Source organism: Capricornis sumatraensis, chromosome 9, assembly GCF_032405125.1.
Source record: "Capricornis sumatraensis isolate serow.1 chromosome 9, serow.2, whole genome shotgun sequence".
Classification (NCBI taxonomy): Eukaryota; Metazoa; Chordata; class Mammalia; order Artiodactyla; family Bovidae; genus Capricornis; species Capricornis sumatraensis.
In genome coordinates, this window is record NC_091077.1 from 109568505 (window position 1) to 109590316 (window position 21812).

The window sequence follows — 21812 nt, forward strand, 5'->3', positions numbered from 1 at the left end:
TAATAGATAACATATTCAATCTCTGTAATTTATATTTCATCTTCTTGGGAAGAGAAGTTGTGGTAAATTAAATGAAAAATAAAGCTATTAAAGTGGAAAAAGAATTTTTTAAAAAGCAAGGAGAAGAAGTAAATAGTGTGAATTAGGCTAGTTAGTGCAACTGAAGCTTGTCACCGAGCTGCTTGGCAGCCAAAACTGAAGGAAATGGAATGAAATAAAAAGCGTTTTCTGATCAAAGTATCCTTTGATACTGCAGAAAAGAGAAACTATTCCAAATCTCAAAGGATTTCTAGATGTATTTTATAAGGGACATAAAAGAACAATGATAGCGTCCCAATAACTCCTGTTTACGAAGTAGAATATCTACTCCCTGCTAAGGGTTTCTCACCGCAGCCACAGAGTGGATACTGCAGACGCGGAAACAGATTCAGAGGGCTGGCAAATTGTTTCAGGACACACAGATAATAGACAGTATACTTGGTGTATGTGGCCCCACAGCACCTCTCGTGATGTTACTCCTTAACAACCATTTCAAAAGCAATATTTCAAAACTTTATATGCCTTATTTCTTGTATTATCCTTGATCAAAACCAACAGTGTGATATTAAAACAGAATTCAGCTAAGATATGCCTTTGGTACCAAGGCATTAAATTTTTTATCATAAGATCCTTAAAAAGTATCTGTTTCCTATTTTGATTAGTCTACAGATAAAATTATACTTGTCATTGAATGCTTTCTTTCTAAAAAGAGAATGCACTTTCCAAAAACTGAGCCCGTAAATTAGTTGTGTGCTTCTCTGCCTCTGAGGCTGTCTGTTTCTCCTCCTCCTTTTTCTTTTTATTCCACAGTTTTAATTAAATTCATACACATATGGTTATTTGCTCTTCCAGTTTCTTTATTAAAAGTTACTGTTACTCAAGATTAACTTCAGTAATTAGTTGCTACAATTTTTGTCAGATTCATTATTTCCTCCTATTAAATTTTTGGATTTATATAGAAGACATTGTAGGTCTTCTCCCAAACTATTGTTCAGATTTTCAATGTTTCCTTGCTTGTCCTTGATTTACTTTAATTGCTATTACCTCTAACACTTGGTTTATTCTAGAATGGGCTTCCCTGATGGCTTATTCTAGAATATCCAATAATCTTACTTTTTAGTTTTTCTAATCCTCTTGTCTATTTATGTTGAATCTTCATGATTTAAATAATCTGCAGCTAAGATAGACAGTACCTTGATAAGGTCTATTTCTTTGTGCTTTCAGTTCAGTTCAGTCGCTCAGTCATGTCCAACTCTTTGTGACCCCATGAGTCGTAGCACTCCAGGCCTCCCTGTCTATCACCAACTCCTAGAGTTCACCCAAACTCATGTGTATTGAGTCGGTGATGCCATCCAGCCATCTCATCCTCTGTTGTCCCCTTCTCCTCCTGCCCCCAATCCCTCCCAGCATCAGGGTCTTTTCCAGTAAGTCAGCTCTTTGCATGAGGTGGCCAAAGTATTGGAGTTTCAGCCTCAGCATCAGTCCTTCAATGAACACCCAGGACTGATCTCCTTTAGGATGGACTGGTTGGATCTCCTTGCAGTCCAAGGGACTCTCAACAGTCTTCTCCAACACCACAGTTCAAAAGCATCAATTCTTTGGTGCTCGGCTTTCTTCACAGTCCATCTCTCACACCCATACATGACCACTGGAAAAACCATAGCCTTGACTAGACGGACCTTTGTTGGCAAAGTGATATCTCTGCTTTTTAATGTGCTATCTAAGTCAGTCATAACTTTCCTTCCAAGGAGTAAGCATCTTTTGATTTCATGGCTGCAATCACCATCTGCAGTGATTTTGGAGCCCCCAAAAAATGAATTCTGACAACTGTTTCCACTGTTTCCTCATCTATTTCCCATGAAGTGATGGGACCAGATGCCATGATCTTCGTTTTCTGAATGTTGAGCTTTAAGCCAATTTTTTCACTCTCCTCTTCCACTTTCATCAAGAGGCTTTTTAGCTCCTCTTCACTTTCCATAAGGGTGGTGTCATCTGCATATCTGAAGTTATTGATATTTTTCCCAGCAATCTTGATTCCAGCTTGTGCTTCTTCCAGCCCAGCGTTTCTCATGATGTGCTCTGCATATAAGTTAAATAAGCAGGGTGACAATATACAGCCTTGACGTACTCCTTTTCCTATTTGGAACCAAGTCCAGTTCTAACTGTTGCTTCCTGACCTGCATACTGGTTTCTCAAGAGGCAGGTCAGGTGGTCTGGTATTCCCATCTCTTTCAGAATTTTCCACAGTTTATTGTGCTCCACACAGTCAAAGGCTTTGGCATAGTCAATAAAGCAGAAACAGATGCTTTTCTGGAACTCCCTTGCTTTTTTGATGGTCAGGCTGGTTATAGAAAAGGCAGAGGAACCAGACGTCAAATTGCCAGTATCCACTGGATCATCTTTGTGCTTAGGTATTTCGTAATCAGTTCTATGTCATTCATATGATATGGTAAAATGTTTTACTGCATTTTCCTATGAGTACACAATTTTGAGAAGCATTTTTCACTGTTAATATCCTTTTCTTCCCCACTTCTCCATGTGCAGGGATCTTGACGTATCAAAATAGGATTAGGATTTGCTGAGATTAGAAGTGTATATTTATTTAAAACCTAGTTTGAAAATAAGAAGCAGTGTTCCTATTATTCAGCTCTTTGTTCTTGTTCAGTCGCTCAGTCATATCTGACGCTTTGTGACCTCATTAACTACAGCACGCCAGGCTTCCCTGTCCTTCACTGTCTTCTGGAACTTGCTCAAACTCATGTACATTGAGTTGGTGATGCCATCTAACCATTTCATCCTCAGTTGTCCCCTTCTCCTCCTGCCTTCAATCTTTCCAGCATCAGGGTCTTTTCCAATGAGTCGGCTGTTCTCATCAGGTGGCCAAAGTACTGGAGCTTCAGCTTCAGCATCAGTCCCTCCAACAAACATTCAGGGTTGGCTTTTATGATTTCTGATGCTATAAAACAGAATTTTTCAAAGATATTCTAGGGATTTTTTAAGGGTCACTGAAACCCCTTTCAGAGGGTCTGTGAAGTCAAAACCATTTCAGCATAATATGAAAGCATTTCTCCTTACTTTCCAGTAGTCATGTATGAATGTGACAGTTGAACCATAAGGAAAGCTGAGCACCAAAGAATGCTTTCAAACTATGGTGCTGGAGAAGACTCTTGAGAGTCCCTTGGACTGCAAGGAGATCCAACCAGTCCATCCTAAAGGAAATCAACCCTGAATATTCACTGGAAGGACTGATGCTGAAACGGAAGCTCCAATACTTTGGCCAAGAGCCAACTCATTGGAAAAGACCGTGATGCTGGGAAAGATTGAAGGCAGGAGGAGAAGGGGATGACAGAGGATGAGATGGTTGGATGGCATCACCAACTCAATGGACATGAGTTTGAGCAGGCTCCGGGAGATCGTGAAAGACAGGGAAGCCTGGTGTGCTGCCATTCATAGTGTCACAAAAAGCTGGACACAACTTGGGGACTGAATAGCAACAACATGGGATGTGATTTTATGATAGAGAAAGAAGAAGTGTGTATGAGAATCCAGCTGTTTTCTGTAAAACCAGAAATTAAAGAAATTTGGAAAACTTTAAAACAGTGGTATAGTACTAACTAGTTTCTTATCTTAGAAAATAGTTATTTATATTTTAAAATGTGTATATTGCCATGAGTTTATTGTTTCATTTTTAAATTAAAAGTAATTTTTTGATTTCTCAGTTTTAACTGCTTGCACAGTAACTAAATGTTAGGTAGAGCTCACATAAACAAAAGCTCCTTGAGGTTCTTAAAATTTTAGCTGTAAAGAAGTTCTGAGACCAGAAAGTCTGAGAACTGGTGCCCTAGAAGCGTGGCTGTGTCTCCTTGAGGGAAGCAGGAGATCATACTCCATGTTTGCCATCTTCCTGGCTTCCCAACTGGAAATAATGTAAAGGTTACAAGTAGTAACCATTGATCAAAGGCAGTCAGTGGGTCTAAGCAAAAATAAAATGGCCATTTTGTCAATAAAGTCTCCCGCACGTGTGGATGATTATATCATGAGCATTAATAGTCTTTCGCCACCAAGTCACTTACAGCAAATGATCCTTGCCTCTGCCTTTAAAAGTCAGGGTCAAAAAAAATAAAAAAATAAAAATTAAAGTCAGGTCAGGACTGCTGGCATTCATTGTAGTATTGGCTTTTCAGTTGGTTCCTCTGGTAGTGTGTGACTCCTAGATCTATTATTTTCTATAAAACTTTTCTTCTCTTATCTGTCTGGCTCTCCTTTTGGAGTGCCAGCTGATGTTTTGTTTGTTTTGTCTTGCTTTTTTAAAATTTGCACTTAAAACACATAACCACCATTTTTGTTCAAGAAAGCCAGAACAACATTTAATGAAAATCTTTGTATAATTAATACTTAGCTGAACCAACACTTGTCCCTTCATCTCATTTTCTGTTGCTGTGCCACTGTTTTCAGAGTCATTTTCTTTTCCAAGTTATGGAGCTTCTAAACTGGGTTAGAAAATCAATGCTTTGTATTGATCTGTGCAATTCTTAGCTATATTCCAAAGCTATTTGTATGAGACACTCACATCTCTGCCTTTCACACTCTAGGTATACAGGATAGAGCATGTTCCCCCTCAGGGGTGCGGTGTTTCCTTCCAGGGTATGATCTGAGGCTGCATGTGGTCTTCTATCACTCTTTTCTCCCCCCATCTTACTAAACACCTTGTCCCGCCACCAGCACTCTCCCCTGCTGCCCTTCATTTTATTTCCATCTCATCCCCACACTACGCAGCCACGCACTAAGTGGTCCTTGAGCTCGTGCTTGGGAATCCTGCACGGGCGGGTGCCCAGACCTGAACCCACCACCACGACATCCAGTCAGGACCTTGTAAGGATCTCGTAGCCTCTTTATCCTACAATGTTGTGTTGCTTTCTGCTGTCCACCAAAGTGATCCAGAATATAAAAAAATAATTCTCCTTTATACTCCTTTCCATTGTTGTTCATCGCAGGATACTGGATGCAGTTCCCTGGCCTGTGCAGTAGGGCCTTGTCTCTGCATTCTGTGTGCAGTACTTCGCATCTGCTGATACCAAACTCCTGGTCCATCCCTCACCCCCCTCCTTGACAGTCACAGATCTTTTCTCTCTGTGAGTTTGTTTCTAATTCCTGCATAAGCTCATTTGTGTCATAGTCTAGATTCCACATGTAAGTGGTATCATATGGTACCTTTCTGACTCCCTTCGCTTGGTGTGACAGTCTCTAGCTGCACCCATGCTGTGCGGATGGCCTTGCTTTGTCTTCAGTGGCTCAGTCGTATTGCTTTGTGTGTGTGTTTGACGTCTTCCTGTCCATTTACCTGTTAGCGGACATTCAGGTTGTTTCCGTGGCGTGGCTATTGTGCTATGAACACAGGGGTGCGTGTGTCATTTTTTATTGTAGTTTTGTCCAGATATATGCCCAGGAATAGATTGCAGATCATATGGTAATTCCAGTTTTGGTTTTTGAAAAACCTTCATACTATTCTCCGTAGTAGCTATACCAGTTTACATTCCCACCAACAGTGTAAGAGGGTTCCCTTTTCTCCACAACCTCTTCAGCATTTGTCATTTGTAGACATTTTAATGGCAGCCATTCTGACTGGTGTGAAGTGGGACATCATTGTAGTTTTGAGTTGCAGTTCTCTAATAATTAGTGATTATTGAGCATCTTTTCAAGAAAAGACCAAAATTTTAGACTCACCCAGTTTTAAATTTCTTGCCTCCCCCACCTTGGGATCTGTAATTCATAAACATAGTGGTAGGAACTCCTATTGGTTTCTGCTTTTCTTCTTCCTCTTTTCCAACCAGCTACGTGCTGATTGTGGTTCTTGCAGGCTTGGGCTGCAAAGGCGATGATAAGGAGCAGGATAGGAAATAGGGGATTAAAGCTTGGTCTTCCTGGGCTGGTACTGGTGAGCTGGTACAGTGATCTCTGGTTGTGGCAGGTTACAAATGCCTGTTGTCTTCCCCTGTGGGACACCTTTGATAGCTCTTCAGGGACTCTTTGCAGGACAGTTCTCTCACTCCAGGCGATCTGAGTGGCCCTTCAGCTGCCTCCTGTCACTGCCCTCAGGTTCTGCTTTCTGTGATGCTGAGATGAGGTGGCATCACCCCCGCGGGAGGCACTCCAGCAGAAGGACCTCCTCAGGGGACCCGTGTCCGATGCCCTTCTGCACAGTGCACTCTGGGTCATGAGAAGGACCTCCTCAGGGGACCCGTGTCTGATGCCCTTCTGCACAGTCCACTCCGGGTCATGAGAAGGACCTCCTCAGGGGACCCGTGTCCGATGCCCTTCTGCACAGTGCACTCTGGGTCATGAGAAGGACCTTCTCAGGGGACCCGTGTCCGATGCCCTTCTGCACAGTGCACTCTGGGTCATGAGAAGGACCTCCTCAGGGGACCCGTGTCCGATGCCCTTCTGCACAGTGCACTCTGGGTCATGACAAGGACCTCCTCAGGGGACCCGTGTCCGATGCCCTTCTGCACAGTGCACTCCGGGTCATGAGAAGGACCTCCTCAGGGGACCCGTGTCCGATGCCCTTCTGCACAGTGCACTCTGGGTCATGAGAAGGACCTCCTCAGGGGACCCGTGTCCAATGCCCTTTTGCACAGTGCACTCTGGGTCATGAGAAGGACCTCCTCAGGGGACCCGTGTCCAGTCCCCTTCTGCACAGTCCACTCCAGGTCCGTGAGAAACATGCTTCTCTGTCCAGCTGTCAGGTGAGGCCAGCTGAGTCTCACTGAGACCCTGTCCCCTCAGTCACCTGCTCCAGCTGTTTTCCAGTTTTTCATGAGTGAGCCAGGTATCAGCCCATTTCCTCAGGCCACTAAGTGACACATGTCAGGTGACCTTCAAGCTTTTTATCCGCTTTTACTTGGCTTGAGTAGAGAGAAAGAACGACCTCCTCCCTTCCTCTGTGCCACAGGAAAGGAGAAAAGCTGCAGCACCGTGGCAACTTTTTCTCTTAACACAACAGAAAGACAGGCAAAGGATTTGAATGGGCAGTTTATAAAAAGGAAAGTGTATAAGAAGAAGCTAGACTATAGTAAACAGAGAAAGAGAAATTAAATCAAACTTATGACATAATTCTTATATTCCAGCTCAGCAGAAGTTAAAAATATAAATTTGCTATTTAGATATTAGGAAAATGTATACACTTACACTTTTATGTGAGTAAATGTTGTTGGAGTCTTTTAGGAAAGTGATTTTGCAGTACATATTAAAGTTAAAAACCTGTACACTTTGTGACCACACCCGACCTGCTTTCAGGTATCTATCCTAGAGAATATCAGCAAAAATGCTCACATTTCCAAGTATTGAAGGTTTATTACTGCATTGTTTGTAATTGTTAAAATTTGAATGTCCATCAAAGTGGAAATAGCAAAATAAAAAGTGATATATCCAACAAAAAATGAATACAAGGGTTAAATAAAATAAGTTGTGGTAACATATGGGAAATATTTTTAAAACATGTTGTTAAAAAAAAGGCACTGTGAAAATTTTTATTAGTGATACATTTATGTAATAAAATGGAAAAATCAGGTATATTTCTTTGTATGCATGTACTCATATTTGTAAATGCATAGACAAAAGTTCAGACCATTTCACACTGATGAATGACTGCTTTTGGAGAGGACGTAGACTTCCCCTGGAGGAGAAGCAGGGTCAGGTAGAACTTTAACATTCACAACAAGAATGTGCTACATGTGTGATTACACATGATTTACAAAAGAATTTAAAAGATAATAAAACGAATGTTAGAGGTAATCTTTAAGATAATATCAATGATGGCTAGGTATACTAATCTTCAAAGAGCCTATGAGAGCATTTATTGTCATTAAACAATAGTTATCATATTAAAGGTAGTTCTCTATAGTAATTACTCACATCTAAATGTCTGTTCAAACAATAATTATGAAGTCTTTGCTATGGTTGTGAGCTTCTAAGATGACACAGAATTATGTATTTCAGATAATAAATCAGACAAATTTCAACACAGGGCATGTTGACTTTATTGTTTATAATAATAAGCCAATTTGAGCTGATATGATAATATACATATGAGAACTGTAACTAATATTCTCTGAAAAAAGTAAATATTTTATTTGTGGCAATCACTTCTATATAATTTAAATTGCATTTCATTTTTAGGAAACTGTGTATAAGCTATCTCAAATGACACATAATTTAAAACTCATTCACCTTTATGGTGTTTATTTTTAAATTTTAATATGTGCATGTTTGAATTATATAACTTAGTAAAGATTATTATAATTCTGGAAAGATTAAATATAAACATTGGCCCCATAAATATAATTACATGACTGTTACTTCATTATTGTCCAAATTTAGTACCTACATGAAAATGGGATTGTCCATCGTGATCTCAAACCAGAGAATCTTCTCTATGCAACTCCAGCACCAGATGCGCCACTCAAAATTGGTAAGGGTATTTCCTGAGGTCTTATGATCCCTGTTCCCAAAGCAAAAGAAATTTATTCCGTGGAATTTGTAAATATTGCTCTATCCAGTTTTCTCTCCATTCAGTTTCCTCTAATAGCAAAGTCTGTAGAGGAATAATACATTGTTTTGGAAATCTGTACTCTTCCCTAGAATATCAACTTGAATATGTGTGCACGTTGGTACTTTATAGTTGGACACACAAAGGGATCACAGCCCTTGGAAAAGACAGGCACTTCAGGAGGTGAGCTTATATTTTGAAGATAAGTTTATTATAGAAGAAAATCACAGATTACATAACACTTCTTTTTGGTTACCAACTTTTATCACAAGTTAGTTGGAGCTTAATTTTAGATAATGAAGAACTCTGACACAAAATGCTTAGAACCTGTCAGTGTACTTTGGCTCTGAGTCATTTGTTTATATGAACAGAGATAAGTTGAGATCTGTATTTCTCAACATGAACTCCACGGAATGCCTTTTCTCAGTGAACAAGTGTGGATGACCCCCTTGGGGGTTGAGTGTGGAGGTGCTAGGTTTGGTCAAGTCAGTCAGGGAACTCTGAGTCACAGCTAAGCCACGCTTTATGTCTGCAGGGCTTTCAGAAAGTTAGAAGTGCTAATGTGTGGGCTTAACATCTAAATTAGTGTCTGTAAGGCTCTTCCCAAACCTTATTTGACTTTGGAAACCTTGATTTGTGTGTTTTTTTTTCCCAATAAGACCTTGAAGAACTACAGAGATGATTTGGAAAGTTCTGATCTACCCAGAGAGATCAGTAAATTACCATTTTAGAAAAAATGTATATTAAATTTTACTTTCCTTGTCCCTTACAAAGCAAATCTTTGTTTACCAAAATAATTATAAAATGTATTTTGGATGAAATCTCCTTTGGAGAACCTGTTCTAAACCCTCGGAAGGGCACTGTTCTTTTGGCGCTGTCTTTTATAATGCTAACCTGATGAGTTCACTGCATCTATGTTAACAGTTTTGAAAATTAAGTTGTACATATCACGGGAAAGCTCAGACAACATAATGTGCTTTATGAGCACAAGAACCTAAAGGACAAATGCTGACGTCCTGCTGGGCCGCCAGCTTTTTCTCTCTTCACTCCTGAAAGGCAGCGGGCAGCAAGGGAGGCTTCCGTTTGTTGCTTCCTTTAACAGCTCTTTCAAAGATTTTATCCTTAAAGAGATTTCTTTAAATGGATGGATAGATACTAATTTAGCAGGGAGAGCCTTCCTTTCTAAGGACTTCCTGCTGCTTTTTCTGATAAGGATCAGCACCTCCATGGAAATGTGGGTTTATCTTTGAAGTCCACGATGGCATCAGTTCTGCACCTGCCTCTCTTGAAGAATGCCCTTGAACTGTTTCCTCAGGTTTCCTGGGTGAGGGAGATGTAGCCCAGCAACGAGAGTGTAATGATAGCAACTTCTGGTCATGTTTTATCTAGGTAACATTCTGAGAAATAAATAAAAAGGATCTTTGCACAAAGTTACATGTTCCTCATATGAAAGTAAATTCTTATCCATCAAATACACTAAAGAATGAAACCGTTTATTTTGAAGCCGAATAAACCTTTTATATTTCTGCTCATTTTCTTGACATTTATGAAAGTCTAATTTTTTTATTTGATTTCTTAGATGGATTAAAGTTCTGATTTTATTAGTACTTCTATGCTGTCCTTTAGAGTTAGTTTCAAATCTTAGAATTAACATTATACAAAATATATCCATTGCATCTATTAATTCCAGAAGAAATAGCTTATTTACTAAAAGCTAGTAATTACAGAGAAAACAAAAAATATATATTGGAGTCATGGGGTAGAAAATTTTCCAATCTAATGCCAGACTTCAATTACTATTTAGGTTTTTAGTTTACACTCCCAAATGACTGTCCTCTACACCCACCCCAATATCAGATACAAAAACAAACAAGTTTTGTTTTGCATAATAAAATAGTAATCTGTCATCTTATAAAAGCTGAGAAAATACTCATTTCATTAATTTTTTTCTTGTCGTCTTAGCTGACTTTGGACTCTCCAAAATCATAGAACATCAAGTGCTCATGAAGACAGTATGTGGAACCCCAGGGTACTGCGGTATGTCCTTCAATACTGAGATTTTACTTCTTTGTAGTCAAAGTCCTATTATCTCTTTTTGAGACATAATTTGATATGAGTCTCCATGAGGAAGGTGTTTATAAATGACACTCAGACCAGCTCTTGCTCTGCATGAGGTGTTCAATGATGTTGATTTTAGGGCGCCCCTGCAGGACAGCAAGGAGGGTGGAACCAGGAGAGGGACAGGAGCTCTGCGCCTGGGGACCAGGAGAGGGACAGGAGCTCTGCACCTGGGGAAGGCAGAAGGGACAGGAGCTCTGCGCCTGGGGACCAGGAGAAGGACAGGAGCTCTGCGCCTGGGGACCAGGAAAAGGGACAGGAGCTCTGCACCTGGGGACCAGGAGAGGGACAGGAGCTCTGCGCCTGGGGACCAGGAGAGGGACAGGAGCTCTGCACCTGGGGAAGGCAGAAGGGACAGGAGCTCTGCGCCTGGGGACCAGGAGAAGGACAGGAACTCTGCGCCTGGGGACCAGGAAAAGGGACAGGAGCTCTGCACCTGGGGACCAGGAGAGGGACAGGAGCTCTGCACCTGGGGAAGCTAGGAGAGGGACAGGAGCTCTGCGCCTGGGGACCAGGAGAAGGGACAGGAGCTCTGCACCTGGGGACCAGGAGAGGGACAGGAGCTCTGTGCCTGGGGACCAGGAGAGGGACAGGAGCTCTGTGCCTGGGGACCAGGAAAAAGAACAGGAGCTCTGCGCCTGCCTTTCAGGGAGCAGCTGCTCTTATCCCTACTCAGGAGTAGGAACAGAGTCTAGGGCAAAGGACAGGGAAATACCTTTGTGATTGGGATTAAAGCCATGAACGCTTTGTCACTTTGCTCGCTTGCTCTTTGTTAGGAAGATGTGTGAGGAGACGTGTATTCGTTCCGATGGTTTGCAGGACTGCAGGGAGTGAGGGTGGCCCCTGGTTCTCATTGATGGCCCTGGTCTACCCTCACTAGGAGAAGGGCTGTAGGTGGCGTTTCCCAGCCAGAGGCCTCAGAGATGACACAGTCCTCGCATCCTTGACCATCCTCCCAGCCTCCTGGAATGGGATGGAGGCACCCTGAGGACAGGCCACAGCCCAGAGACAGAACAGTAGCATTTGATCCAAGACAGCCTGAAGCGCGCCCCCCTATTTTTTCATGATGACTCTCTTAATCTGGCAACAACCTAAAAGCCAATAAAGCTTGTAAAACTTATCAAGAATTTCTCAAGTTTTTCTGACTCATGAATATATCACAAATTAATTAAAATCTGTGTTACAAAGAAAAGAGACAAGATTTCAAGTTACCAGTTGTACAACTAGCTATCATTTTCTCTTAGGACTGTCATTTTTTTATACAAATCTTCCTTCACTTACTCATATGTTCAGCAAAATCACCTGCTGTATTCAAGTCAGTGCTTGGCACCAGGAAGATGCGTTTTCTTGCCCCTCCTCCACTCCCATGGGCTCAGCATCTGTAAGGAATGAATGTGAAACCAAACGTGTGTACCTCGAGGAAAGCCATGTTATGCTCGTGGAAAGGCCATTATGGAAACATACGAGAAAGGTGGTTTCAGCATTATCTGTCCTATTCTTCTGTGGGATTTATGTTTATTAGTCACGTCATGTCATAAGTAGCCACATAAGAACTACATTCAGTTCAGTTCAGTCACTTAGTCGTGTCCGACTCTTTACGACCCCATGAATCACAGCACGCCAGGCCTCTCTCTCTATCACCATCTCCCGGAGTTCACTCAGACTCACGTCCATTGAGTCAGTGATGCCATCTAGCCATCTCATCCTCGGTCGTCCCCTTCTCCTCCTGCCCCCAGTCCTTCCCAGCATCAGAGTCTTTTCCAATGAGTCAACTCTTCGCATGAGGTGGCCAAAGTACTGGAGTTTCAGCTTTAGTATCATTCCCTCCAAAGAAATCCCAGGGCTGATCTCCTTCAGAACGGACTGGTTGGATCTCCTTGCAGTCCAAGGGACTCTCAAGAGTCTTCTCCAACACCACAGTTCAAAAGCATCAATTCTTCAGCGCTCAGCCTTCTTCCCAGTCCAACTCTCACATCCATACATGACCACAGGAAAAACCATAGCCTTGACTAGATGAACTACATTACTAACTCCTTTTAACTCTTAACAACTTTTGAGTTCACAGAAATCAGACTGGAACAGTGCACTAAGAAAGCCACTGAAGGAAATGTATGGTCAAATTCACCGAATTTTAGTGCTGGAAGGAACTTTAGTATCTAGTAACATTCTCATTTTACTAAGGTCAAAAGAGTATGACTTCCTCAAGATTCCAAGTCTAGTTACTAGAGGATCAGGGATCAGGGATGAGGATCCAGGTATGCAAGGTCCTAAAAACAGAATTACAGAAGGAGGCGGAGCTAACCCCCTCCAGTGCTCTTGCTGGGGTAATCCCATGGACGGAGGAATCTGGCAGGCTGTAGTCCATGGGGTCACCAAGAGTCAGACACAGCTGAGCACACACGCATCACACTAATCAAAAAAGCAACATAGAAAAACCAATATAGTTTCCTTTCATAGCAATATATATCATTTACAGCTTTCAGTTTAAAATGTTCCTTATTTTAATTTTTGAAACCTCAGAAGTGTTGGTCATTGTAAGAAGTGAAAATCCGAACATTGTTACTCAGCCGCTCAGTCACGTCTGACTTTTTGCCACCCTATGGATGGCAGCACAGAAAGACAGGAAATGTCCCCCACCGTCTCCCGGAGTTCACTCAAACTCATATATCTTGAGTTGGTGATGCCATCCAACCATCTCATCCTCTGTCGCCCCCTTCTCCTCACACCTTCAATCTTTCCCAGCATCAGGGTCTTTCCAATGAGTCGGTTCCTCATATCGGATATCCAAAATATTGGAGCTTCAGTTTCAGCATCAGTTCTTCCAGTGAATATTCAGGGTTGATCTACTTTAGGATGGACTGGTTTGATCTCCTTACAGTCTAAGGGACTCTGAAGAGTCTTTTCCAGCACCACGGTTCCAAAGTATCAATCCTTCGGTGCTCAGCCTTCTTTATGGTCCAACTCTCATATCCATGCATAACTACTGAAAAAACCCATAGCTTTGACTATATGGACCTTTGTCAGCAAAGTAATGTCTCTGCTTTTTAATACACTGTCTATGTTTGTCATAGTTTTTCTTCCAAGGAGCAAGCATTTTTTAATTTCATGGCTACAGTCACCATCCACAGTGATTTTGGAGCCCAGGAAACTGAAATCTGTCACTATTTCCACTTTCTCCAAACATAAGAGATGTTGATTTCTCTGCTACACTGGAGGTCTGGAGGCAAGCGGTCCCGGCAGGTTCCGCCGCTATGGCTCTGCATGTCTGGTGGATCTCAGGGTCAGGGAGTCAGACTTTTCCTGTCTTACTCTACCATTCCTCAGTATGTTTCCTCACAGTCCAAAATGACTGCTTGAAATCGGTCATTACATCTGCATTCTACACAACCAGAAGAAATAAACTCTAAGAAAGCACATTTTCATGTTAAATGCACTTCCAGAAGCCCCATGTATCACTTCCACTTGTATCTTATTTGCCAGTACTTAGTTCCAGCCCCAGAAGACCAGAGAAATTGCCAGTACGTCCTTACTGGACGTGCTGTAGTCCCCTGTGAGCTTGGGGTCTGTTAGCAGAGTGAGTGCTGCACCAGACAACTGTCTCTACCACAAGCTTATGAGTGAGATTCTCATTCTCAGAAAAAAATGTGGAAGCCATTACAGTATGTTCCTTTTAGCCATCCTCTTCTTCTGTTTTTGTATTTGTATTTTCCTTAGAACTGTTACCTGACAACCTGTCCATCACCCTTCCCTTCTAATCGTGCCATAGGAACTTTTCCTTTCTCTAATTCATATGTCCTTATTTGACCTCATCCTGAATTTCTCTCCTGCTTCCAGATCTCCAACAACATGGAGAAAGAAGAGCCCTGGATTCAGTACTATATACCAAGTGGGGTGGCCCATTTTTGACCCTTAATTGCTGACCAGTTGACAGAAGGATTGAAAGAGGATTGAGGAGAATGAGACAACAAATTAAGGGTTTCCCACAGCAGTAAAGCTGGTGGGCAACTTAGTAATTGCTGTCTAATACTGAATACTGAGTATTCCAGGGAGATAGGTAGGTTGGAGAAATCCTCTGAGAATTGAGCAGCCTGAAATGTAAGGATCAGGGAGAAATTACCCTAGTGATCTCTCAGGGTCCCTTCTGTGACTGAGATAGCAGAGTCCTTTCAACAGCTTATTAATAATAGTGATAAGAGCAAGTCTTTCTTGTGACAGTACAAAATGATCATTTTCAATCAGTCAGTTCAGTCGCTCAGTCATGTCTGACTCTTTGTGACCCCATGGACTGCAGCACGCCAGGCTTCCATCACCAGCTCCCAGTATTTACTCAAACTCACGTCCATTGAGTCGGTGATGCCATCCAACCATCTCATCATATTGGGCACCTACCTACCTGGAGAGTTCATCATTCATTGTCCTATCTTTTTGCCTTTTCATACTGTTCAAGGGGTTCTCAAGGCAAGAATACTGACGTGGTTTGCCGTTCCCTTCTCCAGTGGATGTTTTGTCAGAACTCTCCACCATGACCCACCATCTTGGGTGACCCTACATGGTGTGGCTCCTAGTTTCACTGAGCTGGACAAGGCTGTGGTCCATGTGATTATATTGGTTAGTTTTCTGTGATTGTGGTTTTCTGTCTGGTCATTCTCTGAATGAATGATTGATTCATATTGATTCACTATGAATGAATGATTCATTCACTGGTAAAATGAACATTAAATGTGTTAATAGACTCCATGTTAGTCACCGAGATTATGAGTGAACACAGTATGATCTTGCCCTTCAAGGATCTCATAGGCTATAAAGAAAGACAGACCTGTACAGGATAAATCAGAATTTGTTGTGATAAATTACATACTTATCTGAGCCTAAGGCTCACGGATGCAGAGGGGAGGGAGTAGTTAATCCTACTTAGGTGGGCCTTTACAGAGGAGGAACACTGGAGAATGAGTAGGAGTTCAGCGAGTGAAGAGGCGGCCACAGGCCTTTGTCAGCAAGCACAGGGACAGAGAAGGCAAGGGAGTGGTGGCATCTGGCAGCTTCAGGGCTGTTTGCTGCTCGATCATTTTGCACGACTACAGCATAGAGTCTTCGGCTCCGGGAATGCAGATGGACTTGGAAAAGTAGCATGCACCGGATTTTAAAAGAATCTTTGCACTAGGCTAAGGGATTGAGACTCGCTTTGGTAAATAATATTGACCCAACAAAGGTTCCTCATCAGAGCAATTATATTTTAAAATCAAGTCTGTTTTATCAGTGTCTTGATAATGACATTATGACAGATGGATCTGAGAGAGAAGAGAGATCGAAGAAGACAAATTAGAAAGCTACTGTAGGTGCTCTTTCCATCGATCCAGTCATTTATTTTTTAACATAAAATTATTATAAAAATACTATTTCCAACTCTTGCTTTGCCTTCTTATGAGACAATGCTCTTAAGGCGATTCTGTCTCATAAGAGAGGCTTGTTTTCCATTTGTTTTTTCCCGGCAGATATCCACATCACCCTTGAGGCTGGGTATCGGGGTAGAGGGAGCTGAGTGGTTGAATGAGATCGAGGCAATCCATCCACTGCGCTGGCGGCAGAGGCTCCCCAGGAAGGCGTGGTTTGCTGAACCGCACAACAGAAGGAAGCAGCTAGGACTCGGCGGCAGGAGGGGGTCAGAGAGGAAATAAATGTGCTTTCGGGCTCTGAAGTGCTAGACTCACACTGGAATTGTAGAGGCCAAGGCAGGCTTAGAAATAAAAAACAGGAAAGTCTGATGTACTTAATTTAAAAGACAAGGTTCATAATATATATAAACAGACATGTATTTTCATACAGTCTCTTGATCCAAAGGAAATACAATAGAATATTAACCCCAAGAGGGGGCAGTGGGAGCAGGATTCTAAGGACCCAGCGACACCGGGGCATGGGCAGCAGGCAGCCTAGAGCAGAGAGAAGGTGCAGGGATGTGAATTGTTTCAACTTAATGTGATAATATGTCTATTCATCTGTCTCACAAACAATGAGACCTTTTATGGGTAAGGCTGAAGCCCTCTTCGAGGATCACCCTCAATTCCAGCCCTTTCTCCCCACACCACATATAAGTACTGGTGTTTTGTATTTTTTTTTTTTTTAAGTTCATTGCAAAAAGACAGTCATCATTGTGAGTATCACTTTTCCAGGTAGCCTTCTGAGAATATTTGGGTGATGAGGGAACTGTTCATTTATAGAAAGAGCTGAAAATGAGATTCAAGTGCAAGACTGGCAGAAATCACAGTCATGCTATGAAAAGCATGACTTTACACAGAGACTTTGCATTTAACTTGGACGGTGACAGAGAAGGCAGGCTGAGCTTGCTTCTGGCTTGATGTAAGGACGATTGTGTCCTATGTGAATTATTCTTATTTAAAATCACTGCAGATGGTGACTGCAGCCATGAAATTAAAAGATGCTTACTCCTTGGAAGAAAAGTTATGACCAACCTAGATAGCATATTCAAAAGCAGAGACATTACTTTGCCAGCTAAGGTCCGTCTAGTCAAAGCTATGGTTTTTCCTGTGGTCATGTATGGATGTGAGAGTTGGACTATGAAGAAGGCTGAGCACCGAAGAATTGATGCTTTTGAACTGTGGTGTTGGAGAAGACTCTTGAGAGTCCCTTGGACTGCAAGGAGATCCAACCAGTCCATTCTGAAGGAGATCAGCCCTGGGATTTCTTTGGAAGGAATGATGCTAAAGCTGAAACTCCAGTACTTTGGCCATCTCATGCGAAGAGTTGATTCATTGGAAAAGACTCTGATGCTGGGAGGGACTGGGAGCAGGAGGAGAAGGGGACGACCGAGGATGAGATGGCTGGATGGCATCGCTGACTCGATGGACGTGAATCTGAGTGAACTCCGGGAGTTGGTGATGGACAGGGAGGACTGGCGTGCTGTGATTCATGGGGTCACAAAGAGTCAGACACGACTGAGCGACTGAACTGAACTGAACATTCTGTCTGATTTCTTGAAGGATTTTTCAATTACATCTTTGGAGAGTGTGGGTATTTATGTTATACCATGTGTCATTTGTTAGGAAATTTAAAAAGGAAAGCTATCCAATCAGTCTCACTTACAGAACTTTTGCCCCAGGCTATTAATAACAGAGGGTTCTCCTATAAAAGAATCTCAAAGGAAAAAAGATCACAGATACTGTGTGTTTAAGCAAATACTCATTATTTCCTGGGAAATGTGCCCAGTTGAAACAGAACTCCAGGCCAGAAAACTAAAATTTGTGATTCAGATAAATGGAATCAATGACTAATACTCTGAAATACTCCATGAAGTATTCAACGTTGAAGAAATTCTCAAAATCTTGTTAAGAATAGAAATAGGTCTCAAGAAAAAAATATCCATTGGGCATGGCTCCTGATAAATGTGTTACAATGTAACTATGCAATACTACTTCCAGAATATCTTAACTGGTTCAGATATTTAAAGCTTGAAGTTTGTGGGTGTTCTGCAGATGGTGACTATAGCTATGAAATTAAAAGATGCTTGCTTCTTGGAAGAAAAGCTATGACTAACCTAGACAGCATATTAAAAAGCAGAGACATTACTTTGCTGACAAAGGTCCGTCCCTCTAGTCAAAGCTATGGTTTTTTCAGTAGTCATGTATGGATGTGAGAGTTGAAGTATAAAGAAAGCTGAGTGCCAAAGAATTGATGCTTTTGAACTGTGGTGTTGGAGAAGACTCTTGCGAGTCCCCTGGACTGCAAGGAGATCCAACCAGTCCATCCTAAAGGAGTCAGTCCTGAATGTTCATTGGAAGGACTGATGTTGAAGCTGAAACTCTAATACTTTGGCCACCTGATGTGACGAACTGACACATTTGAAAAGACCCTGATGCTGGGAAAGATTGAAGGCGGAGGAGAAGGGGACGACAGAGGATAAGATGGCTGGATGGCATCACCGACTCAATGGATATGAGTTTGAGTAAACTCTAGGAATTGGTGATGGACAGGGAGGCCTGGCCTGCTGTGGTCCTTGGGGTCGCAAAGAGTTGGACACAACTGAGCGACTGAACGTAACTGAAACGTACCCATGCCCATCATAGACAAGAAATACAAGCTGTTAGAGTAGAAAAGAAACCAGTACAGAAGTGGTTATATAAAAGAATGTTTCTGTCTAATATCAGTTATCTAATTTATTCATAGGCTTACTGAATTATGTATCTTCATATTTTATATTCCTACTTATGTATTTATCCACATTCTTTTTTTTTCCAAATTGTATAAAGAATTTTATTTGAGGGTTTTTTAAGCTGAACTTTTTTTGTTGTTCATGTTTTTGTTTTGTTTTTCAGAAAATAGCAAAAATCAAGCTGGAATAAAACTGAGTGCTTTAGAGAACAGTAAATGTTGCTATATTTTCTTCTCTGCTGCACAATAAAAATAAACATGATTTAATAATTTTATACTAATTACTTTTTGAAGGCATAATTAGTATCTGCTTTAGTTTTAAACATTTATTTTGTTTCATAATCTTTCCTTTTTAAAATTATTCATTTTAATTGGAGGCTAATTACTTTACAATATTGTAGTGGTTTTGCCATACACTGACATGAATCAGCCACAGGTGTACTGTGTCCCCCATCCTGAACCCCCTCCCACCTCCCTCCCCTCCCCGTCCCTCTGGGTTGTCCCAGTGCACTGGCTTTGAATGCCCTGTTTCATGCATTGTGCTTGGACTGGTGATCTATTTCACATATGGTAATATATTCAGGGTCCAGAAGCTATTAAGAATTTATTTCCTCTTGGCATTTTCCAGGTCTAATTATTCTAGGGAAAATCCTACTTCGTTACCACATTGACATATTCTAAAGAAATAACCGATTCCATTCACTGCACCAGAATTAAACTTTCTCAGCAGTCTACAGTCAGAAGAGATGTCTGTCTACATACAGACACATTGCCATGGAAAATACTGGAGAATTCAAATGAGTAAAAGATGTGAATCTAATAGTCTAAACTACAGACTTTCTCTTTTTTTCCCTTTGTCTTACTCATTTTATTTATTTATTTAATATAAATTTATTTATTTTAATTGCAGGCTAATTACTTTGCAATATTGTATTGGTTTTGCCATACATCAACATGAATCTGCCACGGGTGTACACGTGTTCCCCATCCTGAACCCCCGTCCCACCTCCCTCCCCATACCATCCCTCTGGGTCATCCCAGTGCACCAGCCCCGAGCATCCTGTATCATGCATTGAACCTGGCCTGGTGATTCGTGTCACATATGATATTATACATGTTTCAAAGCCATTCTCCCAAATCATCCCACCCTTGCCCTCCTCCACAGAGTCCAAAAGACTGTTCTATACATCTGTGTCTTTTTTGCTATCTTGAATATAGGGTTATCATTGCCATCTTTCTAAATTCCATATATATGCATTAGTATACTGTATTGGTGTTTTTCTTTCTGGCTTACTTCTCTCTGTATAATAGGTTCCAGTTTCATCCACCTCATTAGAACTGATTCAAATGTATTCATTTTAATGGCTGAGTAACACTCCATTGTGTATATCTACCACAGCTTTCTTATCCATTTATCTGCTGATGGACATCTAGGTTGCTTCCATGTCCTGGCTATCATAAACAGTGCTGCGATGAACATTGGGGTACACGTGTCTCTTTGAATTTTTATTTCCTCGGTGTGTAAGCCCAGCAGTGGGATTGCTGGGTCGTATGACAGTTCTGTTTCCAGTTTTTTAAGGAATCTCCACTCTGTTCTCCATAGTGGCTGTACTAGTTTGCATTCCCACCAACAGTGTAAGAGGGTTCCCTTTTCTCCACACCCTCTCCAGCATTTATTGCTTGTAGACTTTTGGATAGCAGCCCTTCTGACTGGCGTGAAATGATATCTCATTGTGGTTTTGATTTGCATTTCACTGATAATGAGTGATGTTGAGCATCTTTTCATGTGTTTGTTAGCCATCTGTATGTCTTTGGAGAAATGTCTATTTAGTTCTTTGGGCCATTTTTTGATTGGGTCGTTTATTTTTCTGGAATTGAGCTGCAGGAGTTGCTTGTATATTTTTGAGATTAATTCTTTGTCAGTTGCTTCATTTGCTATTATTTTCTCCCGTTCTGGAGGCTGTCTTTTCACCTTGCTTATAGTTTCCTTTGTTGTGCAGAAGCTTTTAATTTTAATTAGGTCCCATTTGTTTATTTTTGCTTTTATTTCCAATATTCTGGGAGGTAGGTAAAAGAGGATCCTGCTGTGATTTATGTTGGAGAGTGTTCTGCCTATGTTCTCCTCTAGGAGTTGTATAGTTTCTGGTCTTACGTTTAGATCTTTAATGCATTTTGAGTTTATTTTTATGTATGGTGTTAGAAAGTGTTCTAGTTTCATTCTTTTACAAGTGGTTGACTGTTTTCCCAGCACCACTTGTGAAAGAGATTGTCTTTTCTCCATTGTATATTCTTGCCTCCTTCGTCAAAGATAAGGTGTCCATAGGTGTGTGGATTTGTCTCTGGGCTTTCTGTTTTGTTCCACAGATCTATATTTCTGTTTTTGTGCCAGTACCATACTGTCTTGATGACTGTGGCTTTGTAGTAGACCCTGAAGTCAGGCAGGTTGATTCCTCCAGTTCCATTCTTCTTTCTCAAGATTGCTTTGTCTATTCGAGGTTTTTTGTATTTCCATACAAATTGTGAAATTATTTGTTCTAGCTCTGTGAAAAATATCATTGGTAGCTTGATAGGGATTGCATTGAATCTGTAGATTGCTTTGGGGTAGTATACTCATTTTCACTATATTGATTCTTCCAATCCATGAACACGGTATATTTCTCCATCTATTAGTGTCTTCTTTGATTTCTTTCACCATGTTTTATAGTTTTATATATATAGGTCTTTTGTTTCTTTCAGTTCAGTCGCTCAGTTATGTCCAACTCCTTGCAACCCCATGAATCGCAGCACGCCAGGCTTCCCTGTTCATCACCAACTCCCAGAGTTCACTCAGACTCACATCCATCAAGTCAGTGATGCCATCCAGCCATCTCATCCTCTGTTGTCCCCTTCTCCTCCTGCCCCCAATCCCTCCCAGCATCAGAGTCTTTTCCAATGAGTCAACTCTTCG

At 41.4% G+C, this 21812-nt stretch overlaps 1 protein-coding gene across 1 annotated transcript in view; it reads left to right on the top strand.

Moving 5' to 3' along the window:
• The window catches only part of CAMK4 (calcium/calmodulin dependent protein kinase IV), a 270014-nt gene that overhangs the window by 207410 nt on the left and 40792 nt on the right, over window positions 1-21812 (top strand). The window contains exons 6-7 of the mRNA XM_068981356.1: window positions 8416-8506; window positions 10547-10621. Of these exons, the coding sequence (XP_068837457.1) occupies window positions 8416-8506; window positions 10547-10621 (166 nt within the window). The remainder of the gene's footprint in view (window positions 1-8415; window positions 8507-10546; window positions 10622-21812) is intronic.